The sequence below is a fragment of the Ochlerotatus camptorhynchus genome, unplaced genomic scaffold, assembly GCF_037179485.1.
Source record: "Ochlerotatus camptorhynchus isolate MF236.1 unplaced genomic scaffold, CSIRO-AGI_Acam_v1.1 ptg000414l, whole genome shotgun sequence".
Lineage (NCBI taxonomy): Eukaryota > Metazoa > Arthropoda > Insecta > Diptera > Culicidae > Ochlerotatus > Ochlerotatus camptorhynchus.
Window position 1 is genome coordinate 356,251 of NW_027040900.1, and position 22,971 is coordinate 379,221.

Below are 22,971 nucleotides of genomic sequence, written 5' to 3' on the forward strand. Positions count from 1 at the left end.
GTCCAGTCCGATTTCCTTCCCGTACCTCCGATAGACTCGACCGTACAAATTTCACGCACTTCCGGCGGCTTGACAATCGCTGGATTGGTCCACGTAATTTGTATGAAAACTTCGCAAGGCGCGTTAGCGTTAGCGTTAGCGTTAGCGTTAGCGTTAGCGTTAGCGTTAGCGTTAGCGTTAGCGTTAGCGTTAGCGTTAGCGTTAGCGTTAGCGTTAGCGTTAGCGTTAGCGTTAGCGTTGTTATGATATACTTCGTAGATTGGATACTAGCGACACTCACGTCTCTTCTGAAATTCTCAGTTAGACTACTTTCAGGAATAATGCTGAGGAGTAAACATTGGTTCCAATCTAAACAAGAGTAACAGAAGCATGACTGTCGCTATTCCCGGCCACGCCCATCTTTACCATAACTATGCATAGGGAACGAGATGTTGATGTAGTACTTACTTAACGAGAGGCCACCGACTTAGCGACACCCTCATAAGTGCTACGGAGTTGGAGGGTTGGGTAGGGTATTCGGTTAGGATTCACCTCAAGTTGGCGATGCAACCAAAAGTATGTATTGTTTATTTGTTGTTTATTTAATCTCTCGATAGCCGGCTATCGAAAGAACATATTAATTTTGTTTAGTGATAATGAATTTTAAGAGTCATGACGGAGAGCTTGGGATTAAACCCATGATTTTCTGCTCAGTAAGCAAAAACGATCCCTCCAGGGTCATCGAGCATCGAGAACCATAACAAATAATGTTTCAGTTGGGAATGTGTTAGCATTTGTCATGGTGGCGCCACTGAACCATTGAGCAAGCCACCACATTTTGAACTTATCAGTGATGCCAGTTTATTTTCACGTCTAGTTAGTAGATGTCAGCTCTTAAAAATAATAAGTGGTCAAGGCATCCCACAGGACACACATACCACATCTGACGAATACAGAAAAAAGTTGTTGAATATTACATCAAAACTGCTGCACATTAGTCATTCCCTTCCTAATATTACGTTGTACGATGTACACAGAATTCGAGAACAAATCATGTTGATGACTGTAATATTCTATCATTTTTTACCAGTTATGAATGTTCAATACTTCACCATGAATATCATTGATTGATACATGTTATTTTTTTCTTCTGTGTACACATAAAAGTGATGAGCGGTTGTAGAAAGGGCACTATTAAGTGATGCATTACCTCGTTTTAAAACTTGTTTCCAGCAAAAGAAAAAGCACACTAAGCAAACAAAACAAATCCAAAAAAAAAGTCTTAGCTTTTGTGAATTTTTCCTACGGATCCGTATTTCTGCAGAATTCAATTAATTCTATAGATCTTCGGAAAATTTCGTAGAACCGACATCACTGACTTCCATCTGTTTTGTTTTTATTCTACACAGCTGACGGAGCACAGTTGACAGAACGAGTGAAAAGCAACTAGTGAAAAAATTGCATGAACGAGGGATGCTCCGGTTGCAAAACAATGCTTGGGAATGTGGATGATAGATGGTGCTAGCATAGAGGTAACTCTAAGACTAGTAGGTCCCGAAGAAACGTGCTCAACTTTTTGGCTCATCTCTGGTACTATCTTCGGTCCCAAGCTAATCGATGCACCCATCGAAACATAGGGAAATCCACGAACCCCTCATTTTATCTGTCAAACTTTCATAGCGAATCAAAACAAACATTATTTATACTAGTATGGGATACGTTAGTCGATTTGCTTGGGACCAATAGGCTAGTCAAGTAGTGAGCCAATTTCAAATCGTTAGTTTCGTATTGATTGTTGACCGTACCGCATACGGATACATTCAACAATCCTCTGGATAAAATGTTGTAGACTACCCAACATACAATTTTAGCTTCGTTTAATTCAAGCAAAATGAAGTACGTAATACATGAGCAAACCACCAAGCAACGTTCATTTCAAGCCCCATCATGTTTTGAACGCATCCCCTTCGAACTGCCGTGAAGCGACGCTGTTCCGCACGGATCGATCCATCAAAAATCTGCTCGAAAAACTACTCAAACGCTGTCTGGCGGAGACAGCAGCATCCGCGCCTCTCAGCTTTCAGGTGTAGCGATTCGAGCTGCCCGTCACGACGGCCTGCGTGCGGGTGATCGCTCGCATACATGTGTGCGTGTGTTGCTGGGACCTTCGACGGCTGCGAAACAGAGAAGCCACCAGAGGGTGTGTGCTCTTCTGTCATTCGGTGCGATGTGTGTTTGGTATATTTGGTTGGTGGACATTCATATTTCATTCGGTCGTCCGTCGCGGTTTCTCATCGTCGTCGTCGTGTGGTGAGAAAAAGGAAAACTTTCGCGTAAATAAATAACTGCGGTTTTCGGAGTAAAATTTGCGTGTTTTTCCGGCGGAAAAGTGAACCCCCCGATCGCCGGACGGTCGGGCGCTATGGAATACGCTTGCGGAAGTCGATTCCAGTGCGGGAACCGTGCGAAAAAGTGCTTTTCGGAGATTTTTTCCTTCCACAAGGAACAGCAGAAGAAGCAACGAGGTTGAAGTGAAAGGGAAGAGGGGGTGAAGAAAGATTACCGCTGCAGCCGTCGCCACCGTTGCCGCGCCCCCCTTCGAGTCTACCGTTCATCGACAGTGCGCGCGAGACGCAGCAGGCTAGTAGTCATCAACCCAACATTACTATTTTTTTACGGAGGAAGCCTGAGCGAGAAAGCACCAACCTGGGACGGAAGAAAAGTGCGTACGAAAGTGCAGCATTTCTCTGTTTTTATCGGGTAACAAAATGCACAAAATCTACTCATTGGATCTACAACGGTTTGAATGACGGAGGGAAAGAGATCGAACGACTGGGCTGTGGTGGGCGAGGAGAAAGAAGCTGGGCGTTTTGAACCCGGGCGCGGAGTCCCCGCGGAATTAATTTCTCCCGCGATCCACGGTATTATTACCAATCTGGGGGATGGGGTGACCGTGCAGCAGCCGCCATGAAAACGGCAACTTTTTCCAATTATGAATCGCGCCCTACTGATCAATGAAAGCTTCCTATCTGGTTTTGTTTTTTTTTTTTTCTTTTCAAGACGCTGGTGTCAGGGCTCTGTTTTGAAATTATTGTGAACAATGTTTACAAACAATTTGTAGTGGCAGAGGACTACTTCTGATTCGAGTCTCGGATTTCACGGGAGCTTGTCTGATGGTCAGAGTGCACGAGCAAGAAAGCAGCCATGAAAAGGAAGAAACCCACAAGGGGGGGAATGGTCTTTGACAAAAAGATGGTATTTTCGTTCGCCATCAGCAGCAGCAGCACAGACAGGCGTCCGTCCGTCATGTGTGCGCGTGTGTTGGTGGGGATTTGTTGTTGTAAACATAAATGTGATACCGCTGCAGCAGCACCATTTTTTCGCTGTAAACCAGTTTTGGATTAGAATGAGATAAACCCTTCCTCCCTTCGGTCCCTGGTTCGTCTCTGTGCCTCCGGACATCAACAGCAGACCATCGTCGTCGTCGTTTTTTCGTCATGTGTGTGCCATTTAATAATGGGCGAAATGGAGCTTTAAATCTGCGGGATGATGGGCGAGTTTTGCCTTAATGGATGATGATGAAGATGAAATGGAGATTCTTTGTTTTGTATACGCAGGTAAGGTGGAGATGAAAGTTACCTCGGTTGTTTGGAATGATTACTCATTTTTCCGATGTAATCTAACTGGATTCAGATCAAAATTGGGCCATCGCACTGTAAGTTTATCTATATCATGTATGTAATCATAGGTTTAAATCTTTGTGGCTTCTGGCAAGAATAAGAATAATATTATCTACGAGTTTCCTAATCTCTGCGTTGGGTAATATAGCAAACACAACTTATTGGGTCAGATAAAAATGATAAGATTTCGATGATTTTAGGAATACCTACCACAATGGCGACGAAAAAACCTACCCAATGCAGTCTTATGAAAACATTACTGAGCGGTAAAGCAATCCGTGGGAAATCAGCCTACATGTTCCGCATAAATAAGCGTCCCGGAAGACGCCCACTTGTAGCTGCTTTTAACAACTTCGTGGAAGCTACATCTTAAAATCAGTTTCACTCATCGGAAATTGATTGGTTGTAATACTTGCGGAAAGGTTCCGGAATATTATAATTGATGCTTGTCAACGGTTATCTTTCATGATGGTTACTGGCTCTACGTCCGCAAGAAAACACGTCCCGTTGCCACAAATTCGGCTTCAATCGAAGATATGGCCGAGGAAATCGTGTTGCCAAAAACCTGGAATAAATATCCACTCACCGATTTACTATCTTCTTTGCCAATGGCCAAGTCAGTATATCCAAGCAAAGGACTTGCTTCGTCGTCTGGATTGAATTCCAAGGATAACTGCTTCGTGTCTCTCAGGTATCGAAGCTTCAGTACTATCCAATGCGATGAGTCAGGATTTTGCTGGGAACACCCATGGTAACCAACCATCCTCTGTTCGAAGGAAACCTCAGACCATTCAAATCGAAATCGCATTGTCGAATGATAGCTGCAACCGTATGATGTTTTTTTTGTAGTCAGATGATGCTCCTCTCGAATACAGGATGAACGAGAAGCGAACGGACCTCAGTTGAAATACGGAATGCTCTCTGTAGGATGATTGTCGTCCCGAATTTAAATGCTTAGCCTGATGGCGCAAATCTTCCTAAACCTGATGTAAATAATTCTATCGAACGTCATTTGTTGATCTGAGTTGAGAAATGAGGTGTAAACCGAAGATTCTATATTTTGTGGGGAGGAAGTTCCCTCTACCAATAAACGATTTTTGTATCCATGATGGAATGGCTGTTTATGGCTTTTAAATGTGGAAATGTAAACAGTCTAATTTAAAGCATTTACAATTCATCCTATTCTTAAAATTAGTCATATAGATGCTCATCAGCTGATGACGAAATTCGAAAGCATATTGTTAAAAGATTCTGGATCATTTGAGTTTATACAACTTAGGTGCCTGATAGAGTGAAAGCTGGTGATTGAACATATTTTTTTTAACAACTACAGTGCAGCAACGCTTTCTCAAATTAACCATGTAGTTAACGAAAACAGTCGTAGTTTGGACCTCTGCTTCGTGGGCCCTCAGGACAGAGCTCCATCAATTTCCTCGGCTCCTTGTGCACTAACTAAGCTAATTTTGCGTCACCCTCCTCTAATCGTCACTGTTGAGGACAAACTCGTGCGTGATTTCGACGATTATCACGCTACGGTTTCTTATGACTTCCGTAAAACTGACCACCGTAGTATCATAGATGTATTGTCTAGCATGGTATGGGAGCACATCCGTGAGGCTGCCGATAGCATGTCGGATCGAATTCAAACGGACCTTATATTCAGACCTATCCGCAGCATTCGACAAATTGAACCATGCTATTGCGATTGCTAAACTCGGCAAGCTCAGTGTATGCGGTAATCTTCTGAGTAGGTTTCGATCGTACCTTACTGGTCGCCAATTAATGGTTGCTATAGGAGATTGCAGATCAGCTAGCTTCTTCGCCGCATCAGGCAAACCGCAGGAAAGTCACCTGGGACCGTTGATTTTTCTACTGTACTTCAAAGACGTGCATCTGGTCATTGAAGCTCTTCGATTATCATATGCAGATGACCTCAAAATCTTCCTAAGAATCCGCTCGATTGCTGACTGTCACTTTATGGAATGGAATTTTATGGTCCATGACAAAAAAATGCAATTTATTTCAATATCCAACCGTATTTGAATATCTGAGTTACCAGATAAATGTCACTATTGGTTACTTATTTATGATTTAAAAGTCACTATTTGGTCACTATTTCAGTGATTTTAGTCACTATAACCAGCTCTGAAATATGGATCTTATTTACCTGAGCAACTTTGCCGAAGAGACCAAACTTTTGTGACTTGAATTTTAGGAGTTATGAGATTATGTTCGATAACATGCTTCTACCAAGAAATATAACTGATCTAGATTAAAATTTAGTTATTAAGATCAGTTCATAAATGTATCAAAAGAGCTCTTATTTATCTGAAATCTTTGTTGCAGATTTTGTTTTAAAAGCGTGCATCCCCAAAAAATAAAGAGCTTATCTAGATTAAACTATAGTGATCTAGATCAAAACAAATGACATCCAAAGATAGATCTTATTCATATGAACAACTTTTTCAAAGACATCAAACCTTTATTGCTTAGTGTTAAGGAGATAGAGCTGATCTATATCAAAATATAGTGATCTAGATCAAAACGAATCATGTCAAAAGATAGATCTTATTCACCTAAACAACTTTTCCGAAGTCACCAAACCTCTGTGGCCATAAGCTTTGAAAATATGAGGTTTTGTCCGATAAGATGCTTCTACCAAAAGATAGAATTGATCTAGATCAAAATTTACTTATTGAGGTCTGTTCTGTCTGAAGTTATCAAAAGATAGCCCTTATCTATCTAAAGATTTTGTTTAAATAGTTGAAAACACGCAAATTAGAGCTGATTTAGATCAAATTATAGCGATCTACATCAAAATAAATGACGCCAAAAAATAGATCGCATTCACCTGAACAACTTTGCCGAAGAGACCAAACCTCTATGGCTTGAAATTGAGTGGTTATTTCAGAAATTAAGGTCAGCTCTAAAGGTTAAGAGATGAACTAGCCAATGGCTAAAAATCTCTATAATAAAGGAAAAAAAAAAAAGTTCTAAAGGTATCAAATTATAGCTCTTATCTAGAGAGGGTCTAGTAAAAACTGTATTTAAGATATAGTTTTAATAGCGTGCTTCCTCAAAATATACAGCTGATATAGATCAAATTGAAGTGATCTAGATCGAAACTAATGATGTCAAAAATATACCTTATTCATCTGAACAACTTTACCGAAGACATCCAACCTTTATTGCTTAATGTTAAGGAGATAGAGCTGATCTATATAAAAATTTAGTGATCTAGATCAAAACGAATCATGTCAAAAGATAGATCTTATTCACCTAAACAACTTTTCCCAACACACCAAACATCTGTTTAGGAGTTATGATGTTTTCTCCGATAAGTTACTTCTACCAACATATATAGCTGATCTAGATCAAAATTTAGGAATAAAAGTCAGTTCTATAGATATCAAAAGACATCTCTTATCTATCTGAACACCTTGTTAGAGATTTTGTTTCAATAGCGTGCTTCCTCAAAATACATAGCTGATTTAGATCACATTATAGTGATCTAGATCAAAACAAATTACGTCAAAAGAGAGATCTTATTCGCATGAACAACTTTTCCTTAGTTACCAAACCTCTATGGCTTTAAGTTAAGGAGGTAGAGCTGATCTATATCCAAGTATAGTGATTTAGATCAAACTTATCATGTGTGATCTAGATCAAAACGAATCAGATAGATCTTATTCACCTAAACAACTTTTCCGAAGACACTAAACCTCTTTAACTATAAGTTTCGGAGTTCTGATGTTTTTGTCCGAGAAGATACTTCTACCAACATATATAACTGATCTAGATCAAAATTTATTTATCAAGATCAGTTCTAAAGGTATCAAACGATAGCTCTTTTCTATCCGTAAAACTTTGCGTAAGAAATCTGTTTTAATAACGTGCTTCCTCAAAAGATACAGCTGATATAGATCAAATTGAAGTGATCTAGATCAAAACGAATCATGTCAAAAAGTGGATCTTATTCATCTGAATAACTTTCTCAAAGACATCAAACCTTTATTGCTTAGTGTTAAGGAGATAGAGCTGATCTATATAAAAATTTAGTGATCTAGATCAAAACGAACCATGTCAAAAGATAGATCTTATTCACCTAAACAACTTTTCTCCGAAGACATCAATCGTCTGTTTAGGAGTTATGATGTTTTCTCCGATAAGTTGCTTCTACCAACATATATCTGATCTAGATTAAAATTAAGGAATAAAAGTCAGTTCTAAAGATATCAAAAGCTATCCCTTATCTACCTGAACACCTTGTTAGAGATTTTGTTTCAATTGCGTGCTCCCTCAAAATATATAGCTGATTTAGATCACATTATAGTGATCTAGATCAAAACAAATTACGTCAAAAGAGAGATCTTATTCACCTGGACAACTTTTCCGAAGACACCAAACCTCTGTGGCTATAAGTTTTGGAGATATAAGGTTTTGTCCGATAAGATGCTTCTACCAAAAGATATAATTGATCTAGATCAAAATTTAGTAATTAAGGTCTGTTCTGATGGTATCAAAAGATAGCTCTTATCTAGAGAGGGTCTAGTATAAGAGAGGAGCCGACTGGATTTGCTGGTTTTGAGCCAAGCGAACTGTCAAAGCCAGAGCGAATCGAGCAGCGGCTATCTTGATTGTATTGGCAGCGTTGCTAGAAACCACCTAGGCATAGGTTGCCAAGGCAGTTTGTTTTGAATCTCTTATGCTAGACACTCTCTACTCTTATCTATCTGAAAATTTTTATTTAAGATATTATTTTATTAGCGTGCTTCCTCAAAACATATAGCTGATCTACATCAAATTATAGTGATCTAGATCGAAATAAATGATGTCATAAGATAGATATTTTTCATCTGAACAACTTTTTCAAAGACATCAAACCTTTATTGCTTAATGTTAAGGAGAAAGAGCTGATCTATATAAAAAATATAGTGATCTAGATCAAAACGATCTAGATCAAAAGATAGATCTTATTCGCCTAAACAACTTTTCCGAAGACACCACTGTGGCTATAAGGTTAGAAGATAATTTCATCCGATAAGATGCGTCTACCAAAAGATAGAATTGATCTAGATCTAAATTTAGTAATTGAGGTCTGTTCTGTTCTGAAGGTATCAAAAGATATCTGAAGATTTTGTTTTAATAGCGTGTTTTCTAAAAAAAATATAGCTGATTAAGATCAAATTGTAGTGATCTAGATCAAAACATATGACGCCAAAAAATAGATCGCATTCACCTGAACAACTTTGCCGAAGAGACCAAGCCTTTATGGCTTGAAATTTAGTAGTTATGAGGGTTTATCCGATTAGATGCTTCTACCAAAAGATATAACTGATCTAGGTCAAAATTTAGCAATTAAGGTTAGTTCTAAAGGTATCAAATTATAGCTCTTATCTAGAGAGGGTCTAGTATATCTATCTGAACAACTTTATTTAAGATATTGTTTTAATAGCGTGCTTCCTCAAAATATACAACTGATATAGATCAAACTGAAGCGATCTAGATCAAAACGAATCATGTCAAAAGATAGATCTTATCAACTTTTCTCCGAAGACACAAAACATCTGTTTAGGAGTTATGATGTTTTGTCCGATAAGTTGCTTCTACCAAAATATATAGCTGATCTAGATCAAAATGTAGGAATAAAAGTCAGTTTAAAAGGTATCAAAAGATATCTCTTATCTATATGAACACCTTGTTAGAGATTTTGTTTCAATAGCTCGCTTCCTCAAAATATATAGCTGATCTAGATCACATTATAGTGATCTAGTTCAAAATAAATGACGTCAAAAGATAGATCTTATTCACCTGAACAACCTTTCCGAAGACACCAAACCTCGCTGGCCTTAAGTTAAGGAGATAAAGCTGATCTATATCAAAGTATAGATTAGATCAAAACTAATCATGCGTGATCTAGATCAAAACGAATCAGATAGATCTTATTCATCTACACAAATTTTCCGAAGATACCAAACCAAACCTATAAGTTTCGGAGCTATGATGTTTTTGTCCGATAAGATGCTTCTACCACCATATATAACTGATCTAGATCAAAATTTAGTAGACAAGATCAGTTCTAAAGGTATCAAACGATAGCTCTTATCTATCTGAAAAAAAATGTTTTAGATTCTGTTTTAATTACGTGCTTCGTCAAAAGATACATCTAATCTAGATCAAATTAAAGTGATCTAGATCGAAACGAATGATGTCAAAAGATAGATCTTTTTCATCTGAACAACTTTTCCGAAGACACCAAACCTCTATGGTTTGAAATTTAGTAGGTATGTGGTTTTGTCCGATAAGATGCTTCTACCAAAAGATAGAATCGATCTAGATCAAAATTTAGTAATTAAGATCAGTTCTAAAGGTATCAAGAGATAGCTCTTATCTGTCTGGAAAACTTTGTTAAAGATTTTTTTTAATATCGTACTAGAAGATACAGCTAATCTAGAACAAACTACAGTGATCTAGATCTAAACGAATGATTTTTAAAAGATAGATCTTATTCACCTGATCAACTTTTCCGAAGACATAAAACCTCGATGGCTTGAAGTTATGGAAATAGAGCTGATCTATATCAAAATGTAGCGATCTAGATCGAAAAGAATGATGTCAATAGACAGATCTTATTCACCTGCACAACTTTTCCAAAGACGCCAATCCTCGATGGCTTGAAATTCAGTATTTATGAGGTTTTGTCCGATAAGATGCTTATACCAAAAGATATAACTGATCTAGATGAAAATGTTGTAATCAAGATCAGTTATAGATGGTATCAAATTATAGCTCTGATCTATCTGAAAACATTTCAAGCTGAACATTGCATTAGGTCCTAAGTAACATTGACAGATTCTCTTCGTCTTGCTTGATTTGTTGAAGATGTTGTTTGAATAGCTTGCTTCCTTAAAAGATACAGCTGATCTAGATCTTCATCTGAACAACTTTTCCGAAGACACCAAAAATCTGGTTTAAAGTGTAGTAGTTATGTGGTTTTGCCCGATATGATGCTTCCACCAAAAAATAGAACTGATCTAGATGAAAGTTTAGTAATTTAGGTCAGTTCTATAGGTACCAAACGATAGCTCTTATCTATCTGAGCATCTTTGTTTAAGATTTTATTGTAATAGCGAGCTTCCTTAAAATATACAGCTGATCTAGATCGAATTATAGTGATCTAGATCGGAAAAAAAATCGTCAAAAGATAGATCTTATTCATTTGTTCAAGTTTTCCGACGACACCCAACTAATATGGTTTGAAATTTAGTAGGTATGAGATTTTGTCCCATAAGATGCTCCTACCCAAAGATAGAACTAATCTAGATGAAAATTTAGTCATCAAGATCAGTTATAATGATGTCAAAAGATAGCTTTTGTCTATCTGAAAACTTTTGTCGAAGATGTTGTTTGAATAGTGTGCTTCCTTAAAAGATACAGCTAATCTAGATCAAACTATAGTGAGCTAGATTGAAAAAAAAATCATGTCAAAATATAGATCTTATTCATTTGTTCAACTTTTCCCAAGACACCAAACCAATATGGTTTGAAATTCAGTAGGTATGTGGTTTTGTCCGATAAGATGCTTCCATTAAAAGATAGAACTGATCTAGATGAAAATTTAGTCATCAAGATCAGTTATAATGGTATCAAAAGATAGCTCTTATCTATCTGAAAACTTTTGAACGAAGATGTTGTTTGAATAGTGTGCTTCCTTAAAAGATACAGCTAATCTAGATCAAATTATAGTGATCTAGATCGAAAAAAATTATGTCAACAAATAGATCTTATCCATTTGTACAAATTTTCCGAGACACCCAACCAATATGGTTTGAAGTTTAGTAGGTATGAGGTATTGTCCGATGAGATGCTTCCACCCCAAGATAGAACTGATCTAGATAAAAATTTAGTCATCAAGATCAGTTATAATGGTATCAAAAGATAGCTCTGATCTATCTGAAAACTTTTGTTTATGATGTTGTTTGAATAGCGTACTTCCTTAAAAGATACAGCTGATCTAGATCAAATTATAGTGATCTAGATCGAAACAAATGATGTCAAAAGATAGATCTTATTAATCTGAACAGCTTTTCCGTAGACATCAAACCTCGATGGCTTGAAGCTACGGAGATAGAGCTGATCTATTTAAAAATACAGCGATCTAGATCAATATGAAGAATGTTAAAAGATAGATCTTATTCACCTGCACAACTTTTCCGAAGACGCCAAACCTCTATAATATGAAGTTTAGAAGTTATGTGGTTTTGTACGATAAGATGCTTCTACCAAAATATATAACTGATCTAGATCAACATTTTGTAAACAAGATCAGAATATAGCTCTTATCTATATGCACACATTGCTAGGGATTGTGTTTTAATAAGGGGATCCAAGAGACGTTTCTCAGTGGAACTGACAGCTAGAAATCAAGAGTGTGTGAGTGATCTGGTGTTAATGGTGCTGAATTTAAACATAAACAAAGCAGAAATTCATATGAGAGTGAACTGTCAGTTCTACTGTGATCTGTCAAAATTTCTTGGTAAACAAAAAAGTCAGCTGATCGCAACTGTCTCGTGGACAGTCTTATAGCGTGCTTCGTCAAAAGATACAGCTGATCTAGATCAAATTTTAGTGATCTCGATCGAAACAAATGACGTTAAAAGATAGATCGTATTCACCTGACCAACTATCACCTAACCTCTATGGCTTGAATTTTAGGAGTTGAGAGGTTTTGTCGGTCAATACGATCTACCCCACTGCGCAACGTCAACGAAAAAAGAGACTGTGCTGCATAAAATGAACAAAGCGTATCGAAGCAATAGCTTCCGAGACACGGAACAGCGCTGTATAGATGTTACAGAGAAGCTTCCAAAACTTGTCCCAACAAATTTCCAGAAATATTTCCATGAGGTTCTTCCGTGAAGATCTCAGAACTTCGCGGAAGGTTTTCTCAGTCCTTACTTCAGTGCATACCTAGCACTTTCACCTGAAAATTGTGATTTTCAAAATGTCTTTCAAGTAAAGTCCACATCCGCCCTCTAAAATTTATATTAAAACAAAACATCCACTACGACGCAAAATTTTGTTGGGAATTGACCGGAGAAATTTTCGCAGGAAGTCTGAAATATCTAATGAAGGAAATCGGAAGAAGCTTTCAGCAAAAGCTGGAAAAAATTGTCCTGGGTTAGTCAGAGGAAGCTTCCCCTATGTCGCAAAAAAAATGCCGCGGAATCGGAAGACCCCATTTCAGTTTGGGTCTTACTAGTCCCATTGAGAATCAGGTTGCTCGGGATTATCTGAATATTTTCTCTCGGCACCACCCACCGGCGTTATCCGTTGTATTCCTGTACTTACTAATCTGATAACCGCATTGAACAATTTCCCATAGTAGGGTTGAAGGTTCTGGATTTCCACTTCTCACTCTCAGCTGATGAGCTCGAGAACACGATTTAAACGAGTTTGTTCTAGCCATTGTGGTAACTCAGGCAGCTCAGCTGATTATGTCGCGCTCAACTAAAAAGAGTCAACGTACTCGGACGAGCCGTCATTCGTTACTTGATACGGTGAACTGTGTCCCAACTGCGGAGGCTTAGTCGAACGAGTTAGTCTTGCCTCCACAGTTAACTGTCAAGGAAAAACAATGTAGAGGGGCAGTAATTGGTCCGATTCTTGTCCGAGCCTCACTCATCCCATAACTTCTCACAGTAAAACAGTTCGTTCGTTCATTGATCCTTCCTCACTCGAATTTCACGGGTACAAGCTGTAAGTTGACAACGGTCTAATCTCGATTATTTCTTATCAATTTCAGGAGTATCATCTAAGCAGCAAGTCTAGATTTTAAGCAAAAACGCATATTATTCATTACTCACCACTTCAATCGTAAACAATCATCATCGCAATCCACCATGTCCAAGTGGGGGAAAGGTCACGGATTGATCGTTCCGATCGATTCCCTTATGAAGGAAAAGGAAAACACAAACCGGCCGGCTCCGCTGCGATCTGCCGGTCTGGTCGGCCGCTGGGGCATCACCAGCTTCACCTCGATTCGCAATACTAGCTATGGTAAGTCCAATCTACCAAACCTGAATCAATGCATTAAACCTTTTCTTTCCACCCCGCAGAATTCGAAAGCACCAGCCCGAAGGAATCGGACGACCTCAACTGCTCCTCGAATGTGGCGAGCCTGTCGACGCAGGTCTCCAATCCGGTCAAGCCGAAGAAGTTCTTCAAAAGTCGCAATACGGCTCCACCGTCGTCGATTGGTGCCACCCCGGATCCGCACCGGCAGTCGGATGCCTCCTGCTATGGCAGCCCACAGCAGAAACCCATCCTGCACTTTCAGGCGTCACAGTTGCAGGCCCGGATCGCACAGGATGCCGGTGGAAGTCCAACCTACACTCAGGTCGGGTACTACCAATCCCTTGCCGGGGCGGCTGCGACGGAAGCGAAAGCACCGGCTAAAAAGAAATCCAAGAAGAAGAAACAGAAGCAGACCGAAGCTGCTGTAGCAGTAGCAGCAGCAGCAGCAGCAGCAGCAGTTGCTACTGCTGTTGTTGCTGCTATTCCTGGTGCCGTAGACGAACAGCAGCTGCAGGCTCCAGAGGAGGACAACAAAAAAGAGAAATCCGAAAAGAAGGAGAAGAAACAGAAGAAAACCAAGAAGGAAGTGGAACTGCCGCCGGAGTTGCCCAAGCGGAACTCCTCTCGTATCAGGAACAAAGTGGTTAACTATAACGAAGACGATGACAGTTTCGACATGGTTCCGTACCGTGACGAAGTTTCGCGAACTCCGCCAGTATCCAAGTTGGCCTTGGAACCGGTTGCTGTGCCGGAAGCTCAACCGGAACCGGCGGAAGAGCAAGTAGAAGCAGGACATGATGATGACGAAGAAGAAGAAGAGGAAGATGAGGAAGAACAAGTGGAGAAAGCACCGGAAGAGCCGGTGCCTAGTGAAAGTGTTGTGAAAATTCCAGCAGCGGTGCCGGTGCCAGTGCCATTGCCAATGGCAGCAGGAATGGCCAGCCCAACCAAGTCGGGCAGCGGTAGTGGCACCGAAGATCGTGTTAGAACGAGGGAGCACAAGGAAGTGAAAATGACGGTTCCGATGCCGTTGTCGTCACCGTCGGTGACGGAGCATCCGCCAATTGTGCTGCGGATATCGAAGGTAAGCATTTAGAAGCACATATCATATTTTGGATTGGTTGGAAAAGTAGTTCAACGCCTAGCATACCTCAAGGCGCAAGTGCTAGATAGCATGAAACCGCTTTCTCAAATATTGATGGACCCAAAGATAGACGAGCTGAAGAGCGTAATTCAATTGCTGAAAGACATCAACATGTACATCTGAACTAAAGAGCCTGAATTTATAAAGGGACGACATGTCAAAATGGGAACAATCGATTGTCTGTCAAAGTCATAGGAAAAGTCATTCCAAACGAGCAGAAGACCTGTCAAATGGATAAGATGTCGCCTTTTTATAAATTCAGGCTCTTTAATCTGAACCAAACGCATCGATCACCGAGGCAACCTACAATCAATCCGCTAACGAAGTCCGTATCCGGCTCCTGAATCCAATCGCCCTTTCAGCGGGCAGGACTCTTCAGGTTTGTCCAAGAAACCCACAGCCAAACCGGCTGGCTTCACCAGTGCGGACAATTAACAGCCACCACTTCAACCCAAACGGTTTTGATCAGTTGACACATACGGCAAATACTTTTTGATGAAATAGAAATGAGGTAGCGGGCCTTAATTTTGCCTTTAGGAAGAGTAAGCAGTTTACATTTATTACATACGCCCTATTCACAAAATGCACTCCAGAAATAACAGTAGATTGACAGCTCTCTCGCGAATGCACTTACCCGTAGACACTCTCTACAATACGAGAGATAATGGATGCGTGCTTTCTTTGTTTAATCATCTCTTGGTGCTTACCGAATCGAGGATAAGGATTTAATACAGATCTCCCGAACTCCGGATTAAATCGCGTATTATGCTCGACGGAGCTTACCACTATTAGTGTCTAAATCTAGATTCTGTGGGTCATGGAACAGGTTCGATTGGCATAGCGAATCATCCATCTCTACCTCTGTATTTTCCAACCTTTTAACTGCTATCACTGTTACCTTGACTATCCCCTATATTCAACAACTTTCCTTACTATCGTCATTTTAAAGCAGGATTCATTTGACCCCTGTGGTTATTATTCTGTGATGTCAAATCTATATCTCTGAACAGTGATTTTTCACTAGTGTTCCAACGTCGAAGTAGGTACAATGAGTCACGATTCTTTAAGCGTTGAACCGATAATGGTCTCAGAGGTGCTACCTTCGTCTTCGACGCTACCAGTGCGCAACGTAGTTGTCCGTGATCGCTTATGCGAAAGTAAGCTACGCAAGCCAAAGCGGACAGGCTCGCGTCTACAAATGTATGGAGCTCCAATGTTTGGTAGCACTGCTTATCATAGCCAGGGAAGTAGCAACGGGGAATTCGTGCTAGATCCAGTTCGTTGAAACTTCTCCAGCTTTCGTCGACGCTCTCCGGAATTACGTCGTCCCATCCGACTCCACATCTTCAAAGATCCTGGATCACTATTGTTTCCATGGATGAGAACGTGAGATATTAGGCCGAGCGGATCGTATAAGCTCATGATGAATCGCAAAATCTTCCTCTTCGTTGGCACTGAATCTCCCGACACTAGACACTAGACAGGCTGAAGATAAATTCGTCCTCATCAGGAAGCCACGCCATTCCCAGCACACGTTACACCTTGTCGTTGCTGAATTCCTTACGATGAACATTATTTTGCTCCCCGATACCTTGCAGCACCTTCGCTGAGTTTGACGCCCAGTTCCTGATTTCAAATCCGGCCTTGTCGTGTACCAAACGAACATCTACAGCTAGCTTCGCCATCTCTTCTTCGGTGTCCCGGCTATCCAAGTAATCATCCATATAATGATTTTCTACTATAGCCACTGCTGCCTCCGGATACTCAAGCTCGAAGTTCTTTGCATTCAGGTTCTTTATATATTGAGCCTGACAAGGTGATCATGTCGACCCAAAATAACGAATATCTCCGGAACTGTTGATGGATCAGAACTCCATAAAAAGCACTGAGCCAAGCGGTCCGCTAACCGAATGAAGAACTGATGATACATCTCACGCGCGTCTCCAACGGCCGCTACTTGCCGTTGTCGAAATCGAGACAGCACTTTCGGAAGTGGAGTTAGCAGATTCTGGCCGTTGAAGGATACCCCGTTTACCTTGACAGCTGCGTCCCAAATCAATCGAACTTTTCCGGGTTTTCGAGGATTGATTACGGCAGGAACCACATTCGCTTAGAGTTGGCGTCTTCGATCTCCTGCTGTGACGCCTTGTGAGCGTAGCCTTTCTTCGATTTGCCCCTTCAAATTCGCTTGTAACTCCGGGTTCGGTTTTAAAGGTTTTAAACGACGATGAACACAAGCTAATCTCCTTTCCGCCATAGCGTAGCTAGGAGGAAACTGCACCTTGTCACTGCGCCATTGTAATCCCGTTTCATAGCGACCGTCCTCCCGTCGTTGTTCTCTCCAGGATCTCTCTTGCTCGACGGTCTTATTTTCCCTCAACAACAAAGAAATGTTCTATCAATTCGTGTCATTGATTTTAGCAGAATCACCGATGCTAATACCAAAATGTGGTAGTCCTGCCCGTTTGCTGCAGTCGATGCTGAACAAGGTACGCTCTGTACCAACACCTAAAGCAGAACGTTTGGAAACTCTGATCAACTTCGGCATCATTGTACAGAATCTGGTTGGACACCTGAAGCAGCGAACCAAGCATTATTTAATAATGTTTCCAGCGTTGCCATTACTTGAGGAACTGAGTTAGGAAGAAGAAGATTACTTCTGACAGCTTCCAGTGCGCATCCCTTCAGGCATCTTTGTAACCTCATCAGGTTTTCAGCATCCGAATAACCACACATTGTTGTTGAGTTCCGGTAGCTACTTACAAATAGCGGCCACTCCTCTGGGTTTCCAGTGAAAATCGGAAGATCCTTGGGCACTACCTGCATAGCTGCTAATTGCTGCTGAAAATGTCCCCAAGCAGCTTGATACTGGATAGGCTGCGTCTCTGGCATCAGTGTCGGATAGACGAATGATGGTATTGGATTCGGCTGTGGGTTTGGGGGTGCTGGCATTGGTTCTGGATTCGGTGGCCACGGCATCGGCTGTAGTATTGGTTGTGGGATCGGCTGTGGGACAAGCTGTGGAATCAGCCGAGGACCTGGTTGCAGGTTTGGCTATCGGTCTTAGGCCAGGTTGTGGCACCGGCTGCGTAACTGGCTAAGGAATTGGTGTCGGGATTGGATTTGGCAACGGCTTTGGGCCTGCTTGCCACACCGGTTGTGGCACTGGCTGAGGAATCGGCTGCGGAACCGGCTGAGGAAACGTTTGTGGGTACAGCGGTACACGTAAAGGATTCGGTATTTGCTGCAACTGTTGCTAAATGGGTGTTGATGTGTATGCACTTTCTTTGTTTGGCTCCGTCCACTGTATTTCCTCCCAAAGCTGTAAGAGGAGTCTCTTGGCTCACTTCTTCCGTGATCACTTCGGTCAGAATCGCTGGTTGCCATGCTTGACTTGATTCACCCGCATTGGATCCATTACCGTCATCTGACAACTGGTTGGCATGTTCCAACAACCACTGGCTGACTCTATTCTTGCTACTTACTCGACCACGATGGCTTCCGATACTATTTTCGTTGTCATCAGCTTCCGCCATCAGTATCGCGTACTTTTGCATCAAAGCTTTCTCCTAAGCTTTCCGGTCTTCTTCAATCTACATTAGCTGGAGTTGGATCCGCATTGATCGACAGCTCCTATTTGATCTGCCAGACTTGAAGACATCGACTTCGTTTACGCCAGAGGCACATTTGCTGCACGACCAACTATTATCACGGATGCTGTCGTCCACCGTCGCACAAGAAAAATGGTACCGATCCTTACAGGCATCACAGGCTACCATGTTCTCCGATCGATCTGGTTTGTTGCAGGCTATGCAATTGTACAGTCCATCCTGATTAGATGTCATCGTCACACTGAACCTCTGGTAGTCCGACCCAACATTATGCAGTACCTTCCAACGGCTTGTCGGAATTTTTTAAAGAATGTTCCAACCACAGACAAACAGACATAACACTCACAAGTTGTTCATCGACCAAGCATTTAACGGTCAATTTAAAAGTATCTCAGTTGGTAGTACTGCCACCTGTGGTGCGCATAGTCAATTCCCTTGCGTTTGACGTTTACACACTACCGCCATCTGTTCAGGGTACTACCCATCACAGTGTACTCAACAGATGGCGGTAATGTTTTATCGACGATGTTTTACAATCAGAAATATTCAATGTGTTATGTCTGTTTGTCTGTGTTCCAACGTCGCAGTTGGTACAATGAGTCACGGTTCTTTTAGCAGTTCGTGATCTTTTATTGAACAATGCTTTAAAACAAGAAAAACAATAATAATTAGCAAACATATTGTAGAGAGTTAAGAATAATTTCCTTACAATTCCGGTGACCTTTCTAACTCAACTCTACTTCTAGTCCAATACGTTCGATTCACTTGGTTTAACCAACAATCAATACGAAACTAACGATTTTAAATTGGCTCACTACTTGACTAGCCTATTGGTCCCAAGCAAACGATTAACGTACCCCATTCTAGTCGAAATTCTAGTACTACGCAATGTTTGTTTTGATTCGCTATGAAAGATTGACAGATAAAATGAGGGGTTATTGGTTTTTCCTCTGTTTCGAGGGGTGAATCGATTAGCTTGGGACCGAAGATAGTACCAGAGCTGAGCCAAAAAGTTGAGCACGTTATTTCGGGACCTTCTAGTCTTAGAGTTACCTCTATGGTTTAACTGCTATAGCTTTGATGGGTGACATCGCATTAGGATTACGATAGTTTATAATTTATTTAGAATAGGTTTACTTACTATTTTAGCTAGTTTAAGCGAGTATGATTTAGCAAATATAATAGATATAATATGTGCAGTAGATCATAACCTATAAGTTTCATCATAAATTTTAGCTTAGGAATTCATAATAGATTAAGTATCAAGGCAACTTACTCCAACTGCATCATCACTACTATTATTTTTTTTATACTGTTTGCTATAATTATATAGGGGAAATGTTGGATTCGGCAATACCTTAACCTATTAACGTCAGGGGGTAAACAACGTCCTTGAGAGCTCAATTCAAGACCAACAATTGAAATGGCCTTAACTCCATTTTGTAACCGAAACCTTCATTCGCAAACCTAAACCACAATCGGGTAGAGGAGAATTGCCCCTACCTGTTCATTACGTTGGTTTGCCTTTGCGGACTTCGGTTCGCGAGAAAATGGCCTTACAAGGTTTGTTTACAAAATGGAGTTAAGGCCATTTCAATTGTTGGTCTTGAATTTTGGTATGTGGATACATTGTGTTTGAGAGCATCTATTGGCCAAATTTTAGTGCTCTAGGACTTTGTTTACGCCCTGACGATAATAGGTTAAGGTATTGCCGAATCCAACATTTATCCTATTACTCAGTAATACTTCTAATTAGTGAAAATCGGTTGGTTTAACACCGCACATGTATAGCATTCACCGTCTGCTTTGTTTTTGATTTTCATTTCAATTTGACAACTAATCTCTTTCCGTCATCTGTCTGGACGGACGTCTGACATGTTAATCTAGTCGGTACGGGATGACTCTATGGCCCTGTGCGATCTTAGTCAGTAATTAGAAAGGTCACCGGAATTGTAAGTAAATTATTCTTAACTCTCAGCTAATGATAATTGTTCTTCTAGTTTTAAAGCATTGTTAAATAAAAGACCACAAACTGCTAAAAGAACCGTGACTCATTGTATTGTAGCCCGTAAAATTGAGACGTTTCTCAATTTTTGCCGTCACCACCGAAAAAAACGAAATAAAACGCGTCTGAACTTTGCAAAGCGGAAGTATGGAATGTTTTATTGTCTGAGTTTGGAGAGTTTTTCAGTTCGTTCGAAATCTACACAGTTTACACATTTCGTAGATAGTGGTAGGGATGTACATTAATTCGTTGTGGATAAAATATAGTTGATCTATGCTAAGTAGTCTTGGGGTTATTAGTTTTGGCCTACAGTATCTACTTCGAGTTTGGAACAACTAGAGACCTGGCCCTACGACCGCCTTCTGTGCTTGAAAACGAAAACAAGAAACCAATTTTGGAAAAGTGATCTAAGTTTTTTTTTTGTTTGACGTTGTCATTGATGACAGGCTGAGGCCGACGTCGGCCCATCTCGCCGCCGCTGATTCTGGTTTCGTTTAGTAGTTGTTTTTTTCTTTCCCAGTGGTCTTGTTCTATATTCTGATTTTTATCTGCTTAACGAATTGAACTATTTGCTTAAGTTCTGTTTCCGCATTTTCTTCGAGTATGGTTGTTAGTGGTTTGAAGTACTCCAGTGCTGGGAATTCGACTCGTTCATTGTTGTACTTTGGGCATACATATAGAATGTGTGTGATGTCCTCCTTTTCCGCACAGTAATCACACAGCTCGTCGAGTTCCAGTCCCCACTGGTGTAGGCGATCCTTCGTCAGTGAGTGACCCGACCTGATGCGATTGAGTACTGTTTTCTCTTCGTTTGATAATGCCAATTTCTGGCACCATATCTTGTTTCCTGGAGTTGTCATGAATGTTCTGTGGAACACTCCCTTTTCTTCCGAGATCCCTTGGTACGTCTGCTTCCAGGCGTTCCATATTTCCTTCTTAGCTAGAGAGGTAGCGTCCGCGAGAGCTAGAGCCATAAACTCTGTTTGTCTGCCGTGGGTGACACCGACCGCTTCCTGATCAGCTATTTCGTTCCCAGGTATACCTTGGTGACTTGGGATCCATTGGATGACGATATTTATGTTACTATGCGCTTTCAACATTCCGACGATTTTCCCGGCTAGGAAGTTTTCCTTGCTTTCGCTTCTGTTCAACAGTGTTTGACATGCTCCTTTTGAGTCCGTGAAGATGATAGCTTTGGTGTAGTTTCTGTCTATGATCAGCTCTATGGCTTTGCTGATCGCTAGTAATTCCGCATTGGTGATGGAGAAGTTTCCATTTATTTTGTCCTTGAGCATCGATCCATCTGTACTGTCGTATACTGCCGTTCCGGTCCCAGCTGCTGTTTTCGACCCATCCGTGTAGATTTGGTTGAACTCCTTGTATCGGTCCTTGACCTCGGCAAAGTACTTGATCCAGACTGCTTGGCTGTATTCTTTTTTTGCTTTTTGTTCTTCTACCAGTTTAGTGCGTATTCTTCTTCTCAAGTCCAGGTCTAAATATTCTCTTTTGTTGATTTTGAGTATGGAACTGTCTCGTGGGTGAATTTGGGCCACTACGTCTATGTGTTTTGCTGCAACGTTAGTTAGAAAAGAACCATTTTCTGGTTCTAGATTGTAGGTTTCCTCAATAAAACGATGGAGTTGGTTGTTGTGGAAGCTGCTCCGTATTACCTCCCTTAACGTGAGCCACTCAATGCGATCCTTGGTGGGCAGTTGACCTGTTTCCGCATGTATGACGTGAATCGGGGTTGACTTTAGGTATCTCATCGCCGACCTAAGGTAGGCATTCTGCAGTGTCTGGATTTTCTGGATGGTTGTTGGTGCTGTCGCACCAAAAATTTGCGCTCCATACTCCATTCTGCTTCTTATGGCTGCGTTTCCTACCTTGACTAAGGTTTCGGGATCTGCGTTGCTTTTTCTTCTTCCGAGCATTTTAATGATGCCCAGTTTCTTCTCTCCTCTTTGCCTGACGTACGTGATGTGCTGCCTGAATGATAATGTCCTATCCAGTACAAAGCCTAAGTATTTGTGTGTGTTGTTTATTTCGATTTTTTCCTGACCCAGTCTCAGCCTGACTCCCGATATGTCTTTCCTCGAGAAGACTATCGCCGCGCACTTGCTGATGTTTAATTTCAGGTTGATACTCTATAGTCCGTTGTTTACTTTCTCTATCAACCTCCTGCCTTTTCCTTCGACTGAATCCTGTGATGAGTAGAGCGAAATCGTCCGCAAATTGGACTAACTCCCCTTCTTCCTCATGAATATTATGCAACGCCGCGGTGTACAGGTTGAAGAGTATTGGGGAAAGTGGGCATCCTTGGGGGAGTCCCTCGCTGACCACCACTTCCACTGTCCCCTCGCTGGTCTGGACTTTCAGGATTCTTCGGTGCAGGTATTCTTGAAGCCAGGAAATTATTTTGTCTGGGATGTTTTGCCTGGCCAGTGTTTTCAGTAGAGTTTGTAGGTTAACCGAGTC

At 40.9% G+C, this 22,971-nt stretch overlaps 1 protein-coding gene across 1 annotated transcript in view; it reads left to right on the top strand.

The window, feature by feature from the left end:
* The first annotated feature begins 2,250 nt into the window (after positions 1 to 2,250).
* wapl (wings apart-like) overlaps positions 2,251 to 22,971 on the top strand; it is a 53,993-nt gene continuing 33,272 nt past the window's right edge. The window contains exons 1-3 of the mRNA XM_065233745.1: positions 2,251 to 2,739; positions 13,465 to 13,718; positions 13,778 to 14,820. Coding sequence (XP_065089817.1) covers positions 13,562 to 13,718; positions 13,778 to 14,820 — 1,200 coding nt within the window. The 5' untranslated portion in view covers positions 2,251 to 2,739; positions 13,465 to 13,561. The remainder of the gene's footprint in view (positions 2,740 to 13,464; positions 13,719 to 13,777; positions 14,821 to 22,971) is intronic.